At 45.5% G+C, this 24794-nt stretch overlaps 2 protein-coding genes across 2 annotated transcripts in view; both read right to left on the reverse strand.

Annotated features, from left to right (window-relative positions):
- Positions 1 to 24794, reverse strand: part of ryr2a (ryanodine receptor 2a (cardiac)) — a gene marked incomplete at its 3' end in the record, with an annotated part of 473963 nt that overhangs the window by 85922 nt on the left and 363247 nt on the right. Inside the window, 3 exon segments of the mRNA XM_029748619.1 lie at positions 11823 to 11950; positions 12806 to 12936; positions 21744 to 21825. Coding sequence (XP_029604479.1) covers positions 11823 to 11950; positions 12806 to 12936; positions 21744 to 21825 — 341 coding nt within the window.
- On the reverse strand, positions 265 to 3187 carry LOC115190129 (ryanodine receptor 2-like). The gene is made up of 5 exons (XM_029748621.1): positions 2982 to 3187; positions 1854 to 1941; positions 1378 to 1470; positions 513 to 683; positions 265 to 358 (listed from the first exon to the last, which is right to left on the reverse strand). Exons 1-5 carry the CDS (start codon positions 3155 to 3157, stop codon positions 266 to 268), a joined length of 621 nt encoding a protein of 206 aa, XP_029604481.1. The 5' UTR covers positions 3158 to 3187; the 3' UTR covers position 265.

Here is a 24794-nt window from a genome sequence, read left to right on the forward strand (position 1 = left end):
CCAAACTGACTTCTTATTGGGTGAAGTACAGAGTCAGTTTATACAACATTGTATAGTACTACAATACTGTAACATGGTGTAGATTAGTATGTACTACTTTGTATAGTACTACAATGCTGTGTAGATGAGTATGTACTGCATTGTATAGTTCTACAATACTGCATTGTATCGTACTACAATGCTGTGTAGATTAGTATGTACTACGTTGTATAGTACTACCATGCTATAGCATGGTGTAGATTAGTATGGGTGCATGCTGATGATGTCACAACTGAGACAGTAATAAAGTAGTGGTCACCTTTCCCTGCAGGTGAAGGTTGTTTCTGATGATCTCCCGCACCTCGTCCTCTGTATCTTTCTGTTGACAGAAACATCACAGAAACACTGATTCATAGGGGTTTGACAGCAGCAAACAGGGAGGGCGCCATGGAATCTAGGCTGTTCTACTTACTGGGGAGTCCACGAATACCAATGAGACACCTTACCATTTCATTAGAGACTTAAGTGATTACCTGACTGAAGCGGATCTTGGCCAGAGCGATCAGTTCCTGGTCTCCCGGAGCGCAGATATTCAGTCCTACAGGAAGTAGTCTCTTCAACGCTGCTACGATGAGGCTGGTCTGCATGGAGTAGCGATCACCCTTCCTCTTCATCTTCTTCCTCTCCTGGTCGGACACGGCTCCCTACAGGGGAGACACCAGGTGACAAGTCAACAAGTCAGCAGAACCACCTGGTCTCACTACTGGTGTCCCCCAGGGCTCTGCACTAGGTCCTTTAATGTCTCACTACTGGTGTCCCCCAGGGCTCTGTACTAGGTCCTCTATAATGTCTCACTACTGGTGTCTCCCAGGGCTCTGCACTAGGTCCTTTATAATGTCTCACTACTGGTGTTCCCCAGGGCTCTGTACTAGGTCCTCTATAATGTCTCACTACTGGTGTCCCCCCAGGACTCTGTACTAGGTCCTCTTTAATGTCTCAGTACTGGTGTTCCCCAGGGCTCTGTACCACGTCCTCTTTAATGTATCACTATTGGTGTCCCCCAGGGCTCTGTACTAGGTCCTATTTAATGTCTCACTACTGGTGTCCCCCAGGACTCTGTACTAGGTCCTCTTTAATGTCTCACTACTGGTGTCCCCCAGGGCTCTGTACTGGGTCCTCTCTTGTTCTATCTGAACACCAAGCCACATCTCAGGTCAAGAACAACTTATCCATTTAATTATGTTCAGTCATCACAACTTACTGTGCAGTCTTCATCATATTGGGGGACAATGCTCTTTAAACTTTATATGGTATACAGAGTCATAGTACACTTAAATGTACATAACAATGTAAAAACAAAAAAATATCACGCTCGTACATCTATATAACACCACTTGCCTTGGACATCTTTGACTTGGTGTCTGTGATGAGGAAGGACATATTGTTGATCTCATTCTGAACCACAAAGTTTTGCTCCTCCCGTTTAAAATTCTGCAGTGGAAGAAATAAAATATTTCAGTGTTGGATATTGCCAAGGATTTATGCAAATGTAGCCTGCAGCCTGACAGGGTACTTGGAGAAGCACAGACACACATGAACGCTCTAGAGATACATTACAGTCTCTTCTAGTTCTCGCTGTCAGGGAAGCAAATGTAAAATGTATTTATTTCAGAAAGAAACAATGAAGAATTCCTAGAATTGAATGGGATTTTAATAGGATTGTTATTTTTTTTTAAGTGTAGAGCGCACTTTCAGAGTTCCTTGGTAACGACCAATAGAAACTAATCACACAGTGATTAAGACATGAAATGTTTCCTGGAAACTGTTGCAGTGACGTGATGATTCATATGTGAAATTGTCTCTGTGTAGCTTACATGAGACTTGGACCAGAATATGAAGACCTCTGCTACCATGCGGAAGAGCTCCTCAGCCTCAGGGTTCGATTCTTTCAGCCATTTGGCCCTAGGATAAAAACACATTGGGAACAAGTTACAGTATTCAGTCGGATAAAACAGTCACAACAACAGCAGAAACTGGCATGACATCTTAACAACTTAAAATAACACTTATGTTATTGCTTGTTTGTTATTGACCCACCCACTCCTCTCACTTTACCCCACTGGACCTTTACCTGTAGTAGTCAGCAACATGGAGGAGGAGGAAGTAGAATGTCTAGTTACCTGTTGTAGTGAGCAACATGGAGGGGAGGAGGTAGAATGTCTAGTTACCTGTTGTAGTCAGCAACATGGAGGAGGAGGAAGTAGAATGTCTAGTTACCTGTTGTAGTCAGCAACATGGAGGAGGAGGAAGTAGAATGTCTAGTTACCTGTTGTAGTCAGCAACATGGAGGGGAGGAGGTAGAATGTCTAGTTACCTGTTGCAGTCAGCAACATGTAGGAGGAGGAAGTAGAATGTCTAGTTACCTGTTGTAGTCAGCAACATGGAGGAGGAGGAAGTAGAATGTCTAGTTACCTGTAGTAGTGAGCAACATGGAGGAGGAGGAGGTAGAATGTCTATTTACCTGTTGTAGTCAGCAACATGGAGGAGGAGGAGGAAGTAGAATGTCTAGTTACCTGTTGTAGTCAGCAACATGGAGGAGGAGGAGGTAGAATGTCTAGTTACCTGTTGTAGTCAGCAACATGTAGGAGGAGGAAGTAGAATGTCTAGTTACCTGTTGTAGTTAGCAACATGGAGGAGGAGGAAGTAGAATGTCTAGTTACCTGTTGTAGTCTACAAAGCGGATGAGGAGGTAGAATGTCTAGTTACCTGTTGTAGTCTACAAAGCGGATGAGGAGGTAGAATGTCTAGTTACCTGTTGTAGTCTACAAAGCGGATGAGGAGGTAGAATGTCTAGTTACCTGTTGTAGTCAGCAAAGCGGATGAGGAGGTAGAATGTCTAGTTACCTGTTGTAGTCAGCAACATGGAGGAGGAGGAGGCAGAATGTCTAGTTACCTGTTGTAGTCAGCAACATGGAGGAGGAGGAGGTAGAATGTCTAGTTACCTGTTGTAGTCTACAAAGCGGATGAGTAGCGGATAAAAGGCATAGAGGTCTCTGATCAGGATGGTGAACTCATCCAGGATGAGTAGTTCAGCCTCAGACATCTCCCCTCGTCCCTCGGCCTTCATTTGTTCCTCATCCATCAGCACGGTGGCAGCCTTCTTCCTCAACTTCTCCATCAGCGGCAGGAAGTGGCTCTTCAACAGCCCCCCTTCGCCTTACCAATGATTGGCTGAGAGAACACTGGAGGCGGGGACAGAATAGAGGAAGGACAGTTAGTGAGAGAGACTGGTGGAAAACAACGATGGTGATGTTTCACTCCGGATGATTTTACAGTTTGTTTTCTTATTTTAAAACAACGATGGTGATGTTTCACTCCGGATGATTTTACAGTTTGTTTTCTTATTTTAAAACAACGATGGTGATGTTTCACTCCGGATGATTTTACAGTTTGTTTTCTTATTTTAAAACAACGATGGTGATGTTTCACTCCGGATGATTTTACAGTTTGTTTTCTTATTTTAAAACAACGATGGTGATGTTTCACTCCGGATGATTTTACAGTTTGTTTTCTTATTTTAAAACAACGATGGTGATGTTTCACTCCGGATGATTTTACAGTTTGTTTTCTTATTTTAAAACAACGATGGTGATGTTTCACTCCGGATGATTTTACAGTTTGTTTTCTTATTTTAAAACAACGATGGTGATGTTTCACTCCGGATGATTTTACAGTTTGTTTTCTTATTTTAAAACAACGATGGTGATGTTTCACTCCGGATGATTTTACAGTTTGTTTTCTTATTTTAAAACAACGATGGTGATGTTTCACTCCGGATGATTTTACAGTTTGTTTTCTTATTTTAAAACAACGATGGTGATGTTTCACTCCGGATGATTTTACAGTTTGTTTTCTTATTTTAAAACAACGATGGTGATGTTTCACTCCGGATGATTTTACAGTTTGTTTTCTTATTTTAAAACAACGATGGTGATGTTTCACTCCGGATGATTTTACAGTTTGTTTTCTTATTTTAAAACAACGATGGTGATGTTTCACTCCGGATGATTTTACAGTTTGTTTTCTTATTTTAAAACAACGATGGTGATGTTTCACACTGGATGTGTCACATCCTGACCAGCAGAGGGAGCAATTGGATTAGTTTTGGTCAGGATGTGGCAGGGTTTCTGTGTATGTGTTTTCTAGTATGTCTGTTTCTTTGTTGGTCTGTGTGGCTCTCGATCAGGAACAGCTGGTTATCGTTGTTCCTGATTGGGAGTCATATATTAGGAGTATGTTTTTCACCTGGGGTTTGTGGGTTGTTGTTTTTGCACTGCGATTGTTAGCCTGCAAAACTGTTCCTGTTGTCGTGAGTACTGTTTGTTGTTTTTCCTGTGGATGCTTTAAGTGTTTCATTAAAGGAACATGAGTATCCACATTCCCGCTGCGCCTTGGTCTTCTCTCCAGTACGACACATGTGACAGGATGATTTTACAGTTTCTTTTCTTATTTTAAACAACGATGGTGTTGTTTCACTCTGGATGATGTTACAGTTTGTTTTCATTTAGAAATGTTGCATTTTGGTTGCGGTGTTGTCTGACAACAACACATGATCACCATCACATGCAGTAACAACACATATGCAGTATGGTAAACGGCTTGGTCATGTGAGTGGCCTATGCTCCTACGGCATAGAAGGGTTGAATACAAGGAAAGTGTGAGTAACCGCTGTGTTTCTGAACACCCACCCAACTGCCGGTCAACCAATTCAGGATTCCCCGTCGATCAACATACCATTTTAGCATTTTATTTGTATCCCCAATTACTACTCTTCCTGGAGTTCAAACAGGAAACAAAACAGCAAAGCAAATAAAATACATAATATAATATACATAACACTACATAACTGTCACGCCCTGACCTGAGAGAGCCTTTTTTATGTCTCTATTTAGGTTGGTCAGGGTGTGATTTGAGTGGGCATTCTATGTCCTTTTTTCTATGTTTGGTATTTCTTTGTTTCGGCCGGGTATGGCTCTCAATCAGGGACAGCTGTATATCGTTGTTTATGATTGGGAGCCATACTTAGGCAGCCTGTTTTCCTTTTGGGTTTTGTGGGTGGTTATTTTCTGTTTAGTCACTTTGTTACCTGACAGAACTGTTTTGCTGTTGTCTTTTGTTTAGTTGTAAAGTGTTCTCATTTTCCATTAAATTTCACGACGAGCACTAACCACGCTGCGCCTTGGTCTACTCCATTCAACAGCCGTTACAATAACACTACATCATCTCCTGCCTCTGCCTCACGCTTCAGAAACAGGAGATGGCTCCAGCCCTATAAGCCGTTCCTGCTGAAACAAGCCAAGGATTCGGTCAAGGTCACCCACCTACATAATACAATACATAGACAGTGCACATTACAATAATGTGCACTGTATATTTACCAAGATACAGTGAGGGAAAAAAGTATTTGATCCCCTGCTGATTTTGTATGTTTGCCCACTGACAAAGAAATGATCAGTCTATAATTTTAATGATATGTTTATTTGAACAGTGAGAGACAGAATAACAACAAAAATCCAGAAAAAAGCATGTCAAAAATGGTATAAATTGCTTTGCATTTTAATGAGGGAAATAAGTATTTGACCCTCTCTCAATCAGAAAGATTTCTGGGTCTTTTATACAGGTAACGAGCTGAGATTAGGAGCACACTCTTAAAGGGTATATTTATCAAGATATATAGAATGGCTGTGTCTATTTACAGTCCCCTTTGTGCCGTAAGATGTTATTTGATCTGGTTTTTTAATGTGTTTTATTGCTAGCTTGAGTTACCTGGGGTGGCAGAGTAGTTCCATGTAGTAATGTCTCTAATACTGTGCGTTTCCCAGCCTCTGTTCTGGACCTGGGGACTGCGAAGAGACCTCTGATTGCATTGCTTGCGATGTACCAATGAGTATCTGAACTGTGAGCCAACTGCTTGAACAGAGAGTTCTGTACCTTCAACACATCAACACTTCGCACAAAGACCAATAGTGATGATGCAGTCAATCTCGACCTCAACTTTGAGCCAGGAGAGATTGACATGCATGTCATTGACATTTCTTCCTCCGTGTACATCTAAGCGGAATACGTGCTGCTCTGTTCTGGACCAACTGCAATTGGACCTATGTCCTTCTACATGACCACACAACTGGGCAGTAGTCCAGGTGCTACAAAAATCAGGGCCTGTAAGACCTGTCTGGTCAACTGAGATGTCAAGAAAACAGAGCAACGTCTTCTCATGGTCTGTTTCCATTGATCATCCTTAATAAGATGTTTCTACCGCTTGATTGGAGTCCACCTGTCTAAAATTCTTCATTGGACATGCTTTGGAAAGACTCACGCCTGTCTATATAAGGTCCCACAGTTGACAGTGCATGTCAGAGTAAAAACTAGGCCATGAGGTTGAAGGAATTGTCCGTAGAGCTCCGAGACAGGATTGTGTCGACGCACAGATCTGGGGAAGGGTACCAAAACTTTCTGCAGAATTGAAGGTCACCAAGAACACAGTGGCCTCCATCATTCTTAAATGGAAGAAGGTCAGAACTACCAAGAATCTTGTTTCTAAAACCCTGTTTTTGCTTTGTCATTATGGGGTGTGTGTGTAGATTGATGAGGGGAAAAAAACATTTAATCCATTTTAGAATAAGGCTGTAAGGTAACAAAATGTGGAAAAAGTGAAAGGGTCCGAATACTTTCCAAATGCACCGTAAATGTTGAGTGATTTGTCCCAAAAACAATGCTTTTCATTTTTGAGATATTTAGCCAGCCTATTGCTAGTTACCCATTCTATAACTGACTGCAGCTCTATGTTAAACCTATTGGTAGTTACCCATTCTATAACTGACTGCAGCTCTATGTTAAACCTATTGGTAGTTACCCATTCTATAACTGACTGCAGCTCTATGTTAAACCTATTGGTAGTTACCCATTCTATAACTGACTGCAGCTCTATGTTAAACCTATTGGTAGTTAACCATTATAACTGACTGCAGCTCTATGTTAAACCTATTGGTAGTTACCCATTCTATAACTGACTGCAGCTCTATGTTAAACCTATTTCTCGTTACCCATTCTATAACTGACTGCAGCTCTATGTTAAACCTATTGGTAGTTAACCATTATATAACTGACTGCAGCTCTATGTTAAACCTATTGGTAGTTACCCATTCTATAACTGACTGCAGCTCTATGTTAAACCTATTGCTAGTTACCCATTCTATAACTGACTGCAGCTCTATGTTAAACCTATTGTTAGTTACCCATTCTAGAACTGACTGCAGCTCTATGTTAAACCTATTGTTAGTTACCCATTCTAGAACTGACTGCAGCTCTATGTTAAACCTATTGGTAGTTACCCATTCTATAACTGACTGCAGCTCTATGTTAAACCTATTGTTAGTTACCCATTCTAGAACTGACTGCAGCTCTATGTTAAACCTATTGTTAGTTACCCATTCTAGAACTGACTGCAGCTCTATGTTAAACCTATTGTAGTTACCCATTCTATAACTGACTGCAGCTCTATGTTAAACCTATTGCTAGTTACCCATTCTATAACTGACTGGAGCTCTATGTTAAACCTATTGTTAGTTACCCATTCTATAACTGACTGCAGCTCTATGTTAAACCTATTGGTAGTTACCCATTCTATAACTGACTGCAGCTCTATGTTAAACCTATTGGTAGTTACCCATTCTATAACTGACTGCAGCTCTATGTTAAGGGTGTCAGTTATTTATTTTATTGTTGCAGCCGACATCTACACGGTTGAGTCGTCAGCGTACATAGACACACAGGCTTTATTCATGGTCAGTGGGAGGTCATGAGTAAAAACAGAAAACAATAATGGCCCTAGCCAGCTGCCCTGTGGTACACCACACTCAACTGAATTTGGATTAGAGAAGCTTCCATTAACAAAAACACTCTGTTCTATTAGATAGGTAACTCTCAATCCATAATAAGGATGCAAATCCATAAGACCTACATTTTTTTCAACAATAGGTTATGATCAATGATATCAAAAACTACACTGAAGTCAAACAAAACAGCTCCGACAATATTTTTTCAATCAATTTCTTTCCGCCAATCATCAGTCATTTGTGTCAGTGCCGAGCATGTTGAGTGCCCTTCTCTATAAGCATGCTGAAAGTCTTGTTGTTTAATTTGTTAATTCAGTAAAATACCTGTATTTGGTCAAACACCATTTTTTTTCTCCAAACGTTTGCTAAGCACTGGTAACCGACTAATTGGGCAGTTGTGTTGAACCATTGAACCATTAAGAGGGCTCTGCTATTTTTGGACAGCGGAATGACCTTTGCCTCCCTCCAGGCCTGAGGGAACACACCGTCTGTTTAGTTACATGATTCACAATATACTGTATGTTTGTCAATCTGCTGTGTTGTTTGACTAATTTGGTAATTTCCCTTCGCCTCGCCACTCTCAGACACACAGTTTTTCAAATCATCATCTATCCATGGGGGATTTGGCAGTTCTAACAGTCAGTTTCTTGATGGGCACACGCCTATCAGTAACAGGAAATGGCAGTTCTAACAGTCAGTTTCCTGATCGGCACATGCCTATCAGTAACAGGAAGTGGCAGTTCTAACAGTCAGTTTCCTGATGGGCACACGCCTATCAGTAACAGGAAGTGTCAGCTCTAACAGTCAGTTTCCTGATCGGCACATGCCTATCAGTAACAGGAAGTGGCAGTTTTTAACAGTCAGTTTCCTGATGGGCACATGCTATCAGTAACAGGAAGTGTCAGTTCTAACAGTCAGTTTCGTGATCGGCACATACCTATCAGTAACAGGAAGTGGCAGATTCATAAATGTTCCAAGTGCGTCGTCAGGATGTTCCTCATTACACGTCAGATGAACAAATATTTTTTCACATCTTCGACATAGGAATCATTACAACACCTCTTGTATGATCGCGTTACACACAATTTTAGCTCTAGCCTTTGGAACTTTGGTTTTCCTATATATGGCTACTATATTATGACCGCTGCATCAGATGGATTTGGATACTGCTTTAGAGTGGATTTCTGCAGCGTTAGTAAAGATGTGATCAATACATGCGGATGATTTCATTCCTATGCTGTTTGTAAATAACCCGGTAGGTTGACTGATAACCTGAACCAGGTAAGCAGGCATCAGTTACAGCTTGAGACTTATTTTTGAGTGGGCAGCTTGATGTCAACCAGTCTATATTTAGGGTCACCCAGAAAATATACTTCCCTGTTGATATCACATACATAATCAAGCATTTCACACATGTAGTCCAAATATTGACTTTTAACACTCTGTGGTTTATAGCAACTTCCTACGAGAAAAGGCTTTAGGTGAGGCTTTAGGTGAACCGGAAGCAGTGGAGGCTGGTGGGAGGAGCAATAGGAGGATGGGCTCATTGTAACGGCTGGAACGGCATCATAAATACAACGGAATGGAAACCCCCCTTGTTTGACTCCGTTCCTTTGATTCCATTCCGGCCATTACAATGAGCCCGTCCTCCTATAGCTCCATCCCACCATCCACCACTGGCCTGTAGCTGTATTACTTCCACATCATCTGACATGAGATCCTCTCTCAGCCTAACAGGAATATGACTCTGGATATACATGGCAACACCTCCCCCATTTGTAGTTCTATCTTTCCTGTATATTCTATAACCATGCTACTGCTGCATCAAATGAATGATCGAAGTGGTGTTTCAGAGATGGCCAGAATATGAATGTATTCTGATGTTAATTGTTAATTTCATGAACCTTACTTCTCAAGCTACATATGTTAAAATGGGCTATTTTTAGTCCTTTTCTGGGTTACTTGATTGTTTTTAATGATCCGAGATAGACATGTCATTGACATTTACCTTTGACTCAATGCTACTGAGTGGCCTGCCCACAGTGGGCTTCTTCCCTAAGGCAGACAGTTTCAGTACAAACAGTGAAATTCAATTCTATGTGCATATATGATTATTGCTGACGATTCCCCCCCCCCCCGACGACATACGACGTCGTGGTAACTACACACACACACATAACAACCAAGACATTGACAAGTAGGTTAAAAGTGCTTTTGACCATGTGGCAGGTAAAAAGGTGTTGTCTCTCTACCTGCGAGTCGTTTCATCCAGGCCCCCTCGTCGATCCCCAGGTTATTATAGATGATCTTCAGGATGTTGCCCAGGAGACTGTTCATGTGGTCTGAGGTGAGGTGAGTACAGCAGCTGTCCGCGGTCTCTGGAGGGTTGTTTCTGGGCCGTGTTCCCACCAGTGAGACATGTAGCTGCATAGCATGGGCAGCACCACCTGAGGATAGTAAGGACAGGGGGGGGGGGGGTGTCATATCAAATGTTTAAGAATTGTTGTCTTTTCAATCATGTTCTTATCTCTTGTAAGCTCAGGGATCCAGACCAACATGTCTCCCTGGTCTCACTGGGGTCACTAACTTTTTCAGTTGGTGGCACCAGCCCATGATTGTTGGCACCAGCCCATGATTTGGTGGCACCAGCCCATGATTTGTTGGCACCAGCTCATGATTTGTTGGCACCAGCCCATGATTTGGTGGCACCAGCCCATGATTTGGTGGCACCAGCTCATGATTTGGTGGTACCAGCCCATGATTTGGTGGTACCAGGCCATGATTTGCAGGCACCAGCTCATGTCCTACATGTCTTATACCATGGGCTGGAGGACAGCGTGTCCTACATGTCTTATACCCGGGCTGGAGGACAGCGTGTCCTACAAGTCTTATACCCTGGGCTGGAGGACAGCGTGTCCTACATGACTTATACCCTGGGCTGGAGGACAGCGTGTCCTACATGTCTTATACCCTGGGCTGGAGGACAGCGTGTCCTACATGACTTATACCCTGGGCTGGAGGACAGCGTGTCCTACATGTCTTATACCCTGGGCTGGAGGACAGCGTGTCCTACATGTCTTATACCCTGGGCTGGAGGACTGGAGGACAGCGTGTCCTACATGTCTTATACCCTGGGCTGGAGGACAGCGTGTCCTACAGTCTTATACCCTGGGCTGGAGGACAGCGGTGTCCTACTGTCTTATACCCTGGGCTGGAGGACAGCGTGTCCTACATGTCTTATACCCTGGGCTGAGGACAGCGTGTCCTACATGTCTTATACCCTGGGCTGGAGGACAGCGTGTCCTACATGACTTATACCCTGGGCTGGAGGACAGCGTGTCCTACATGTCTTATACCCTGGGCTGGAGGACAGCGTGTCCTACATGTCTTATACCTGGGTGGACTGGAGGACAGCGTGTCCTACATGTCTTATACCCTGGGCTGGAGGACAGCGTGTCCTACATGACTTATACCCTGGGCTGGAGGACAGCGTGTCCTACATGTCTTAAACATGGGCTGGAGGACAGCGTGTCCTACATGTCTTATACCATGGGCTGGAGGACAGCGTGTCTGGTGGTTTAATAAACCACCAGTCTCCTGTTAATAAACCACCAGTCTCCTGTTAATAAACCACCAGTCTCTGTTAATAAACCACCAGTCTCCTGTTAATAAACCACCAGTCTCCTGTTAATAAACCACCAGTCTCCTGTTAATAAACCACCAGTCTCCTGTTAATAAACCACCAGTCTCCAGTTAATAAACCACCAGTCTCCAGTTAATAAACCACCAGTCTCCTGTAATAAACCACCAGTCTCCTGTTAATAAACCACCAGTCTCCAGTTAATAAACCACCAGTCTCCAGTTAATAAAAACCACCAGTCTCCTGTAATAAACCACCAGTCTCCAGTTAATAAACCACCAGTCTCCTGTTAATAAACCGGTCTCTACCTCCATAACGTGAGGCATCTGTGTGTAGTGCAGGCCGGACTCAGCCAGATCCATGATCTCTTCCAGAGACTTCTCCAGGGACGGGATGACTGGACACATCTCTCCTACCTGGGAGGGCAGGTCTAGAGCTGGGGGAGCAGCGGGAAGAGAGGAGAGAGAGTGGGAAATTGAGAGAGGAGGAAAAGAGAGGTAGAGGAGATAAAGAAAGAGGGGTGGAGGGAGAGAGAAAGAAGAGAGAAAGAAAAGAGGAGGGTAGAGGGAGAGAGACAGAGAGAGGCTGAAGGGAAAGGAAGACAGAGAGAGGCTGAAGGGAAAGGAAGACAGAGAAGAGAGGAGGTGGAGGAGAGAGAGAGAGAGGGGTGGAGGGAGAGAGAGAGAGAGAGAGGGGTGAAGGGAGAGAGAGAGAGAGAGGAGTGGAGGGAGAGAGAGAGAGGGTGGAGGGAGAGAGACAGAGAGAGAGGGTGAAGGGAGAGAGACAGAGAGAGACACAGAGAGAGACAGAGAGAGGAGGTGGAGGGAGAGAGAGAGAGGGGTGGAGGGAGAGAGACGAGAGAGAGGGTGAAGGGAGAGAGACAGAGAGAGAAAGTGGGAGGGAGAGAGAGAGGGGTGGAGGGAGAGAGGGTAGAGGGAGAGAGAGGGAGAAAGAGAGAGAGGGTGGAGGGGGAAAGAGAGAGAGAGGGTGGAGGGAGAGAGAGAGAGGGTGGAGGGAGGGGGAGGGTAGAGGGAGAGAGAGGGAGAGAGAGAGAGGGTGGAGGGAGAGAGAGAGAGGGTGGAGGGAGAGAGAAAGGGGGGAGAGAGAGAGAGAGAGAGGGGGGGGTGGAGGGAGAGAGAGAGAGACAGAGAGATAAAAGTTGATAGTGAGAGAGACATAAAGACTGTATGCAGTCATTCCACAATTCAATTTAGAGCTTCTCTCTATCTCTTCATCCAAACCCATCCTGTCTTTGATTGTAAAACACTTGAAGGACAGTTTGCAACAGTACCGGTTCTGTCCCGGGAGCCCTTGGTAATGTAGATGGAGTAGTTGTTGAACTTGTTGAGCTCAGGTTCCAGGAAGGCCACAGGGAACGCCCCCGAGAACGCTGCAAGACATTCACCTAGGGCTGGACGCTGCCTGCAGGAGGAAGAGGGAGGAAGAGGAGGAGGAAGGGGGAGGAAGGAGGAAGAGGAGGAAGGGGCAGGAGGAGAAGGAGGAGGTATGGGGAGGAAGCAGAGGAAGGGGCAGGAGGAGAAGGAGAAGGTAGGGAGCGGAAGGAGGAAGCGGAGGAGGAGGAAGGAGCAGAAGGAGGAGGAGGGAGGAAGCGGAGGAGGGGCAGGAGGAGGTAGGGAGAGGAAGGAGGAAGCAGAGGAAGGGGCAGGAGGAGAAGGAGAAGGTAGGGAGCGGAAGGAGGAAGCGGAGGAGGAGGAGGAAGGGGCAGAGGAGGAGGAAGGAGGGAAGGAGCGGAGGAGGGGCAGGAGGAGGTTAGGGAGAGGAAGGAGGAAGAGGAGGAAGGGGCAGGAGGAGAAGGAGGAGGTAGGGGGAGGAAGGAGGAAGCAGAGGAAGGGGCAGGAGGAGGAGAAGGAGAAGGTAGGGAGCGGAAGGAGGAAGCGAGGAGGAGGAAGGAGCAGAAGGAGAGAAGGAGGGGAAGGAGGAAGGGGGAGGAGGGGGAGGAGGAGGTAGGGAGAGGAAGGAGGAAGAGGAGGAAGGGGCAGGAGGAGAAGGAGAAGGTAGGGAGCGGAAGGAGGGAAGCGGAGGAGGAGGAAGGAGCAGAAGGGGAGGAAGGAGGAGGAAGCGGAGGAGGGGCAGGAGGAGGGAGGGAGAGGAAGGAGGAAGCAGAGGAAGGGGCAGGAGGAGAAGGAGAAGGTAGGGAGCGGAAGGAGGAAGCGGAGGAGGAGGAGGAAGGGCAGGAGGAGAAGGAGGAGGAAGGAGGAAGCGGAGGAGGGGCAGGAGGAGGTAGGGAGAGGAAGGAAGAAGCGGAGGAGGAGGGGAGGAAGGGGAGGAAGGAGGAAGAGGCAGGAGGAGAAAGAGGAGGTAGGGGGAGGGAGGAGGAGGAGGATAAAGTGAGGGACAGCTCATGTTCAGGAAAACATAACCTAGAGTCGAATAACTGGCTTAACTAACCCAGTCCCATCCTTTTACAAGACTTAATGCAATATTAAAATGAGCCACAGAAACAAATTATGTTTTGTTGTAAATGCTTGAAATGTGGTGTAACATTGTCTGTACAAGGTTGTTACGTCTCCAGTTTCTCTGTTGTGGTTTGTGTATTGTACGCGTGTGTGTTCAGGAAAATGGCTTCCTGGAATCCCCCAAGCAGCTGATTGGTCGACTCCCATGGTAAATTGGAGCTGACCCCGCCCTCTCGTCAGAAACATCTGTCTTCAATTACAGACCCCTCCTGAAGCGATATAAACCAGTGTTCTGTTGCTCAGGAGAGAGATGATTGCTGAGAGAATAGATCTGAGTTGGTTGTGTGAGTGAGTTGGTTGTGTGAGTGAGTGAGTGAGTGAGTGAGTGAGTGAGTGAGTGAGTGAGTGAGTGAGTGAGTGAGTGAGTGAGTGAGTGAGTGAGTGAGTGAGTGAGAGAGAGAGAGAGAGAGAGAGAGAGGAGAGAGTGAGAGGTGAGAGATGAGAGAGTGAGTGAGAGTGAGAGAGGAGAGTGAGGAGAGAGAGAGAGAGAGAGAGAGAGAGAGAGAGAGAGAGAGAGAGCTTCTTGGTATGTTCCTGTGTGTTCGTTTAGTGGTCTGTATAATCGTTGTGAAGTATTTTTGTAGCAGTCCTGAGGAGGTATGTTTTTGTCCAAGAGGACTGTTTGATTATTGAACGATTTGTATTCTGTTTTTGTTCCCAGGGGGGAAGGGGAAGGCACCTGGGGAGTGCTTAGGCAAGAGGCCCGCTGGCATACATAACCCGTAGTAGTTTACTGTCTATGCACACTAGGTAAGACCTGGGCAGACCACCTCCTGTATTTTTGTTAGTGCACCAGGCGGTGCTAGTTAGGTCAGTAGTGGGTAGGTCACCAGGTGGTGCTAGTTAGGTCAGTAGTGGGTAGGTCACCAGGTGGTGTTAGATAGGTCAGTAGTGGGTAGGTCACCAGGTGGTGCTAGTTAGGTCAGTAGTGGGTAGGTCACCAGGTGGTGTTAGATAGGTCAGTAGTGGGTAGGTCACCAGGTGGTGCTAGTTAGGTCAGTAGTGGGTAGGTCACCAGGTGGTGCTAGTTAGGTCAGTAGTGGGTAGGTCACCAGTGGTGTTAGATAGGTCAGTAGTGGGTAGGTCACCAGGTGGTGCTAGTTAGGTCAGTAATGGGTAGGTCACCAGGTGGTGCTAGTTAGGTCAGTAGTGGGTAGGTCACCAGGTGGTGCTAGTTAGGTCAGTAGTGGATAGGTCACCAGGTGGTGCTAAGTTAGGTCAGTAGTGGGTAGGTCACCAGGTAGTGCTAGTTAGGTCAGTAGGGGGTAGGTCACCAGGTGGTGCTAGTTAGGTCAGTAGTGGGTAGGTCACCAGGTGGTGCTAGGTTAGGTCAGTAGTGGGTAGGTCACCAGGCGGTGCTAGTTAGGTCAGTAGTGGGTAGGTCACCCAGGCGGGTGCTAGTTAGGTCAGTAGTGGGTAGGTCACCAGGCGGTGCTAGTTAGGTCAGTAGTAGGTAGGTCACCAGGCGGTGCTAGTTAGGTCAGTAGTGGGTAGGTCACCAGGTGGTGCTAGTAGGTCAGTTAGTGGGTAGGTCACCAGGCGGGTGCTAGTTAGGTCAGTAGTGGGTAGGTCACCAGGCGGTGCTAGTTAGGGTCAGTAGGGGTAGGTCACCAGGCGGTGCTAGTTAGGTCAGTAGTGGGTAGGTCACCAGGCGGTGCTAGTTAGGTCAGTAGTGGGTAGGTCACCAGGCGGTGCTAGTTAGGTCAGTAGTGGGTAGGTCACCAGGCGGTGCTAGTTAGGTCAGTAGTGGGTAGGTCACCAGGCGGTGCTAGTTAGGTAAGTAGTGGGTAGGTCACCAGGCGGTGCTAGTTTGGTCAGTAATGGGTAGGTCACTAGGCGGTGCTAGTTAGGTCAGTAATGGGTAGGTCACCAGGTGGTGCTAGTTAGGTCAGTAGTGGGTAGGTCACCAGGCGGTGCTAGTTAGGTCAGTAGTGGGTAGGTCACCAGGTGGTGCTAGTTAGGTCAGTAGTGGGTGGGCAGGTAAGGTAGGAGAGGGGGCTTTGATATTTACTTTCTTTGCATTGGTTCCGTCCAGACCCTTTTCCCCAAAATTACAGTGTGACGGAATAAATTCCTTGTAAACAGTGATTCTCTGCCTTTTGTCGTCCTTACTCGCACCTACGGCCCATACCTCCTTACCTCCACCTACGGCCCCATACCTCCTTACCTCCACCTACGGTCCCGTACCTCCTTACCTCCACCTACGGTCCCGTACCTCCTTACCTCCACCTACGGTCCCGTACCTCTTTACCTCCACCTACGGCCCATACCTCCTTACCTCCACCTACGGTCCCATACCTCCTTACCTCCACCTACGGTTCCATACCTCCTTACCTCCACCTACGGTCCCATACCTCTTTACCTCCACCTACGGCCCATACCTCTATACCTCCACCTACAGTCCCATACCTCTATACCTCCACCTACAGTCCCATACCTCTATACCTCCACCTACAGTCCCAGACCTCTATACCTCCACCTACTGCCCATACCTCTTTACCTCCACCTACGGTCCCATACCCCTTTACCTCCACCTACAGTCCCATACCTCTTTACCTACACCTACAGTCCCATACCTCTATACCTCCACCTACGGCCCCATACCTCTTTACCTCCACCTACGGCCCATACCTCTATACCTCCACCTACGGTCCCATACCTCTTTACCTCCACCTACTGCCCCATACCTCTTTACCTCCACCTACGGTCCCATACCTCTTTACCTCCACCTACGGCCCCATACCTCTATACCTCCACCTACAGTCCCATACCTCTATACCTCCACCTACAGTCCCATACCTCTATACCTCCACCTACGGCCCCATACCTCTTTACCTCCACCTACTGGCCCCATACCTCTTTACCTCCACCTACAGTCCCATACCTCTATACCTCCACCTACAGTCCCATACCTCTATACCTCCACCTACTGCCCATACCTCTTTACCTCCACCTACTGCCCATACCTCTATACCTCCACCTACGGTCCCATACCTCCTTACCTCCACCTACGGCCCCATACCTCTATACCTCCACCTACGGCCCCATACCTCCTTACCTCCACCTACGGCCCCATACCTCTTTACCTCCACCTACGGTCCCATACCTCCATACCTCCACCTACGGCCCCATACCTCTTTCCCTCCACAGAGAGTTGAGCTGTAGCAGGGTGTTCCCTCTTCCTAGAGGCGCACGTAACAAAGGTTCTCTACAGGACACATTGACATTTTTAGATTGTCATTATCTATCATACTTCCAGTGTCAATCAAAGTAGGGATTTTATGAAAAACCATTAAAATGACCTCAGCACATATCAAGTCGTGAAGACATGTCACGTGAATGTTTATTGGTCAGTAGCGGCCATGTTGTTTCACATGCTATCCTGGAAAAACAGAATTTGTGAGAGCTTGGTCCATAGATACCGTATTTCAAAGTGTTGTACAGATCAGTCATTCAGAGCCAGAGGAGTAAAGCATTTAAAGTGTTTTTCACTAAATTCTAAATGGTGGACCTTAAAGTATCCCCCCCAGAGGAAGTAGCCATCACTATTTTGATGTCATTTCCTATCCAAGAGAGGAAATGCATATTTAGGTTCCACCTCAGAAGAATGATGAAGGCTACTTATACACAGTACAAGTCAAAAGTTTGGACACACCTACTCATTTAAGGGTTTTTCTTTATTTTTACTATTTTCTACATTGTCAAAAAAGTGTTAAAACTTCAGGATCAGTGTCCCATCCACGGACAGTTCAGCTAACATAGGCTAATGTGATTAGCATGAGGTTGTAAGAAACAAACAAAATCCCAGGACACAGACATATCTGATGTGGGCAGAAAGCTTAAATTATAGTTAATATAACTGCACTGTCCAATTTACAGTGAAAGAATACCATGCTATTGTTTGAGGAGAGTGCACAGTTATGAACTTCAAAATGTATTAATAAACCAATTAGGCACATTTGGGCAGTCTTGATACAACATTTGAAACAGAAATGCAATGGTTCATTGGATCTGTCTAAAACTTTGGACATACACTACTACCATCTAGTGGCCATTTTTAAACAAATCAAAATATATTTTATATTTGAGATTCTTCAAAGCAGCCACCCTTTGCCTTGATAACAGCTTTGCTCACTCTCTCAACCAGTAAATAGTAAATATGAAGAAAAACCCTTGAATGAGTAGGTGTGTCCAAATTTTTGACTGGTGCTATATATTCACCAATTGTGTGTGTGAATTTCCACGTGGTGTTGATAAATATGAACATATAGTTCACTGGCAGCTGTCAGTGTAGCTAGCTCGCTAACCTTATCTAGCGCGCTAACCTTATCTAGCTCGCTAACCTTATCTAGCGCGCTAACCTTATCTAGCGCGCTAACCTTATCTAGCGTGCTAACCTTATCTAGCTTGCTAACCTTATCTAGCGCGCTAACCTTATCTAGCGCGCTAACCTTATCTAGCGCGCTAACCTTATGGCTGGTTCTGGTTCTGAATGTGTCATAAGCATTGGTTTAGAGAACCCCCCCAGATGGAATCCAATGGCCTGTCCTGTTATGTCCAAAGTTCTGGCATCTTCCATAAATTGAGGCTGTGAATGAACCATGGAAATAGTTAGAAAGAATAACTTTCTGGTTCCATGGCTGTTTGGGTCCATGTCTGTTTGGGTCCATGGCTGTTTGGGTCCATGGCTGTTTGGTTCCATGGCTGTTTGGGTCCTTGGTTGTTTGGGTCCATGGCTGTTTGGTTCCATGGCTGTTTGGCTCCTTGGTTGTTTGGTTCCATGGCTGTATGGCTCCATGGCTGTTTGGCTCCATGGCTGTTTGGCTCCATGGCTGTTTGGCTCCATGGCTGTTTGGCTCCATGGCTGTTTGGCTCCATGGCTGTTTGGCTCCATGGCTGTTTGGCTCCATGGCTGTATGGCTCCATGGCTGTATGCCTCCATGGCTGTTTGGCTCCATGGCTGTTTGGTTCCATGGCTGTTTGGTTCCATGGCTGTTTGGCTCCATGGCTGTATGGCTCCTTGGTTCCATGGCTGTTTGGTTCCATGGCTGTATGGCTCCTTGGTTCCATGGCTGTTTGGCTCCATGGCTGTATGGCTCCATGGCTGTATGGCTCTTTGGTTCCATGGCTGTATGGCTCCATGGCTGTATGGCTCCATGGCTGTATGGCTCCATGGCTGTTTGGTTCCATGGCTGTTTGGTTCCATGGCTGTTTGGTTCCATGGCTGTTTGGTTCCATGGCTGTATGGCTCCTTGGCTCCATGGCTGTCTGGCTCCATGGCTGTTTTGCTTTCTGGCTCCATGGCTGTTTTGCTGTTTGGGTCCATGGCTGTATGGCTGTATGGTTCCATGGCTGTATGGCTGTATGGTTCCATGGCTGTATGGCTGTATGGTTCCATGGCTGTTTTGCTGTTTGGGTCCATGGCTGTTTGGCTGTATGGCTCCATGGCTGTTTGATTCCATGGCTGTTTGGCTCATCACAGTCGCAAAGAGGAATAACTTTGTAGTTGTTTCTGATTGATCAACAATGCCAAGCTGCTGGGTGGTAATATTCAAATAAAAGGGCGTTCCATTAGAGGGTGTGGCTCTTTATCATCACGCAAAGGTACAGCCTCCTAGGCATTTTTTCACCAAATCGTCAGAAGAAGGAAAATGATTATCATTGGCAACAAATACAATAAGGTCTCACCCAGCTTCTCTGCTTGAACCCCTAATTAAATACAATAGGGTCTCACTCAGCTTCTCTGCTTGAACCCCTAATTAAATACAATAGGGTCTCACCCAGCTTCTCTGCTTGAACCCCTAATTAAATACAATAGGGTCTCAGCCAGCTTCTCTGCTTGAACCCCTAATTAAATACAATAGGGTCTCACTCAGCTTCTCTGCTTGAACCCCTAATTAAATACAATAGGGTCTCACCCAGCTTCTCTGCTTGAACCCCTAATTAAATACAACAGGGTCTCACACAGCTTCTCTGCTCGAACCACTAATTAAATACGGTCACAAGACGCAGGCCTCCTAATTGTCCCTAGAATTTCTAAGCAAACGGCTGGAGGTAGGGCTTTCTCCTATAGAGCTCCATTTTTATGGAATGGTCTGCCTACCCATGTGAGAGACGCAGACTCAGTCTCAACCTTTAAGTCTTTACTGAAGACTTATCTCTTCAGTAGGTCCTATGATTAAGTATAGTCTGGCCCAGGAGTGTGAAGGTGAACGGAAAGGCTGGAGCAACGAACCGCCCTTGCTGTCTCTGCCTTGTCGGTTCCCCTCTTCCCACTGGGATTCTCTGCCTCTAACCCTTTTACAGGGGCTGAGTCACTGACTTACTGGTGTTCTTCCATGCCGTCCATGGGAGGGGTGCGTCACTTGAGTAGGTTGAGCCACTGACGTGGTCTTCCTGTCTGGGTTGGCGCCCCCCCCTTGGGTTGTGCCGTGGCGGACATCTTTGTGGGCTATACTCGGCCTTGTCTTCGGACGGTAAGTTGGTGGTTGTAGATATCCCTCTAGTGGTGTGGGGGCTGTGCTTTGGCAAAGTGGGTGGGGTTATATCCTGCCTGTTTGGCCCTGTCCGGGGGTATCATCGGATGGGGCCACAGTGTCTTCTGATCCCTCCTGTCTCAGCCTCCAGTATTTATGCTGCAGTAGTTTATGTGTCGGGGGGCTAGGGTCAGTCTGTTACATCTGGAGTATTCTCTTGTCTTATCCGGTGTCCTGTGTGAATGTAAATATGCTCTCTCTAATTCTCTCTTCCTTTCTTTCTCTCGGAGGACCTGAGCCCTAGGACCATGCCTCAGGACTACCTGGCATGATGACTCCTTGCTGTCCCCAGTCCACCTGGCCATGCTGCTGCTCCAGTTTCAACTGTTCTGCCTGCGGCTACGGAACCCTGACCTGTTTCACCGGACGTGCTTGTTGCACCCTCGACAATTACTATGATTATTATTATTTGACCATGCTGGTCATTTACGAACATTTTAACATCTTGACCATGTTCTGTTATAATATCCACCCGGCACAGCCAGAAGAGGACTGGCCACCCCTCATAGCCTGGTTCCTCTCTAGGTTTCTTCCTAGGTTTTTGGCCTTTCTCAGGAGTTTTTCCTAGGGAGTTTTTCCCAGCCACCGTGATTCTTTCACATGCATTGCTTGCTGTTTGGGGTTTTAGGCTGGGTTTCAGTACAGCACTTTGAGATTTCAGCTGATGTACGAAGGGCTATATAAATAAATTTGTTTTGATTTGATTTGAAATACAATAGGGTCTCACTCAGCTTCTCTGCTTGAACCCCTAATTAAATACAATAGGGTCTCACTCAGCTTCTCTGCTTGAACCACTAATTAAATACAATAGGGTCTCACTCAGCTTCTCTGCTTGAACCCCTAATTAAATACAATAGGGTCTCACCCAGCTTCTCTGCTTGAACCACTAAATAAATACAATAGGGTCTCACCCAGCTTCTCTGCTTGAACCCCTAATTAAATACAATAGGGTCTCACCCAGCTTCTCTGCTTGAACCACTAATTAAATACAATAAGGTCTCACTCAGCTTCTCTGCTTGAACCCCTAATTAAATACAATAGGGTCTCACTCAGCTTCTCTGCTTGAACCCCTAATTATACATTTCTGTTGTGGACATGAATGGCCTAGCTGGTTATTTTTAATCCATTTCAACCAGTTTTGCCAGCTGATCAGTTCCAAGACACTCTATCTTCCCTCTTAATCATCATATTCACATTGAATTCATTTTGACGTTACCTTTCTACGTAGATGCTGTTGTTGGTACCAAGACTATACAGGCTGTTGAGTATCCTGTAACACGACACCTGGACATCATCCACTGTGAAGACAACAAGGGAAGTCAATGTACACAGAGGACCTACAGGTTTGACCATTACAGGACGCTATAGTTGGACTACATTAAAACAGAGGACCTACAGGTTTGACCATTACAGGATGCTATAGTTGGACTACATTAAAACAGAGGACCTACAGGTTTGACCATTACAGGACGCTATAGTTGGACTACATTAAAACAGAGGACCTACAGGTTTGACCATTACAGGACGCTATAGTTGGACTACATTAAAACAGAGGACCTACAGGTTTGACCATTACAGGACGCTATAGTTGGACTACAATAAAACAGAGGACCTACAGGTTTGACCATTACAGGACGCTATAGTTGGACTACATTAAAACAGAGGACCTAAAGGTTTGACCATTACAGGACGCTATAGTTGGACTACATTAAAACAGAGGACCTACAGGTTTGACCATTACAGGACGCTATAGTTGGACTACATTAAAACAGAGGACCTAAAGGTTGACCATTACAGGACGCTATAGTTGGACTACATTAAAACAGAGGACCTACAGGTTTGACCATTACAGGACGCTATAGTTGGACTACATAAAACAGAGGACCTACAGGTTTGACCATTACAGGACGCTATAGTTGGACTACATTAAAACAGAGGACCTACAGGTTTGACCATTACAGGACGCTATAGTTGGACTACATTAAAACAGAGGACCTACAGGTTTGACCATTACAGGACGCTATAGTTGGACTACATTAAAACAGAGGACCTACATACAGGTTTGACCATTACAGGACGCTATAGTTGGACTACATTAAAACAGAGGACCTACAGGTTTGACCATTACAGGACGCTATAGTTGGACTACAATAAAACAGAGGACCTACAGGTTTGACCATTACAGGACGCTATAGTTGGACTACATTAAAACAGAGGACCTACAGGTTTGACCATTACAGGACGCTATAGTTGGACTACATTAAAACAGAGGACCTACAGGTTTGACCATTACAGGACGCTATAGTTGGACTACATTAAAACAGAGGACCTACAGGTTTGACCATTACAGGACGCTATAGTTGGACTACAATAAAACAGAGGACCTACAGGTTTGACCATTACAGGACGCTATAGTGGGACTACATTAAAACAGAGGACCTACAGGTTTGACCATTACAGGACGCTATAGTTGGACTACATTAAAACAGAGGACCTACAGGTTTGACCATTACAGGACGCTATAGTTGGACTACATTAAAACAGAGGACCTACAGGTTTGACCATTACAGGACGCTATAGTTGGACTACAATAAAACAGAGGACCTACAGGTTTGACCATTACAGGACGCTATAGTTGGACTACATTAAAACAGAGGACCTACAGGTTTGACCATTACAGGACGCTATAGTTGGACTACAATAAAACAGAGGACCTACAGGTTTGACCATTACAGGACGCTATAGTTGGACTACATTAAAACAGAGGACCTACAGGTTTGACCATTACAGGACGCTATAGTTGGACTACATTAAAACAGAGGACCTACAGGTTTGACCATTACAGGACGCTATAGTTGGACTACATTAAAACAGAGGACCTACAGGTTTGACCATTACAGGACGCTATAGTTGGACTACATTAAAACAGAGGACCTACAGGTTTGACCATTACAGGACGCTATAGTTGGACTACATTAAAACAGAGGAACTACAGGTTTGACCATTACAGGACGCTATAGTTGGACTACATTAAAACAGAGGACCTACAGGTTTGACCATTACAGGACGCTATAGTTGGACTACATTAAAACAGAGGACCTACAGGTTTGACCATTACAGGACGCTATAGTTGGACTACATTAAAACAGAGGACCTACAGGTTTGACCATTACAGGACGCTATAGTTGGACTACATTAAGACAGAGGCCCTACAGGTTTGACCATTACAGGACGCTATAGTTGGACTACATTAAAACAGAGGACCTACAGGTTTGACCATTACAGGACGCTATAGTTGGACTACATTAAAACAGAGGACCTACAGGTTTGACCATTACAGGACGCTATAGTTGGACTACATTAAAACAGAGGACCTACAGGTTTGACCATTACAGGACGCTATAGTTGGACTACATTAAAACAGAGGACCTACAGGTTTGACCATTACAGGACGCTATAGTTGGACTACATTAAAACAGAGGACCTACAGGTTTGACCATTACAGGACGCTATAGTTGGACTACATTAAAACAGAGGACCTACAGGTTTGACCATTACAGGACGCTATAGTTGGACTACAATAAAACAGAGGACCTACAGGTTTGACCATTACAGGACGCTATAGTTGGACTACATTAAAACAGAGGACCTACAGGTTTGACCATTACAGGACGCTATAGTTGGACTACATTAAAACAGAGGACCTACAGGTTTGACCATTACAGGACGCTATAGTTGGACTACATTAAAACAGAGGACCTACAGGTTTGACCATTACAGGACGCCATAGTTGGACTACATTAAAACAGAGGACCTACAGGTTTGACCATTACAGGACGCTATAGTTGGACTACATTAAAACAGAGGACCTACAGGTTTGACCATTACAGGACGCTATAGTTGGACTACATTAAAACAGAGGAGCTACAGGTTTGACCATTACAGGACGCTATAGTTGGACTACAATAAAACAGAGGACCTACAGGTTTGACCATTACAGGACGCTATAGTTGGACTACATTAAAACAGAGGACCTACAGGTTTGACCATTACAGGACGCTATAGTTGGACTACATTAAAACAGAGGACCTACAGGTTTGACCATTACAGGACGCTATAGTTGGACTACATTAAAACAGAGGACCTACAGGTTTGACCATTACAGGACGCTATAGTTGGACTACATTAAAACAGAGGACCTACAGGTTTGACCATTACAGGACGCTATAGTTGGACTACAATAAAACAGAGGACCTACAGGTTTGAC

Source organism: Salmo trutta, unplaced genomic scaffold (genome assembly GCF_901001165.1).
Source record: "Salmo trutta unplaced genomic scaffold, fSalTru1.1, whole genome shotgun sequence".
NCBI classification, from domain to species: Eukaryota; Metazoa; Chordata; class Actinopteri; order Salmoniformes; family Salmonidae; genus Salmo; species Salmo trutta.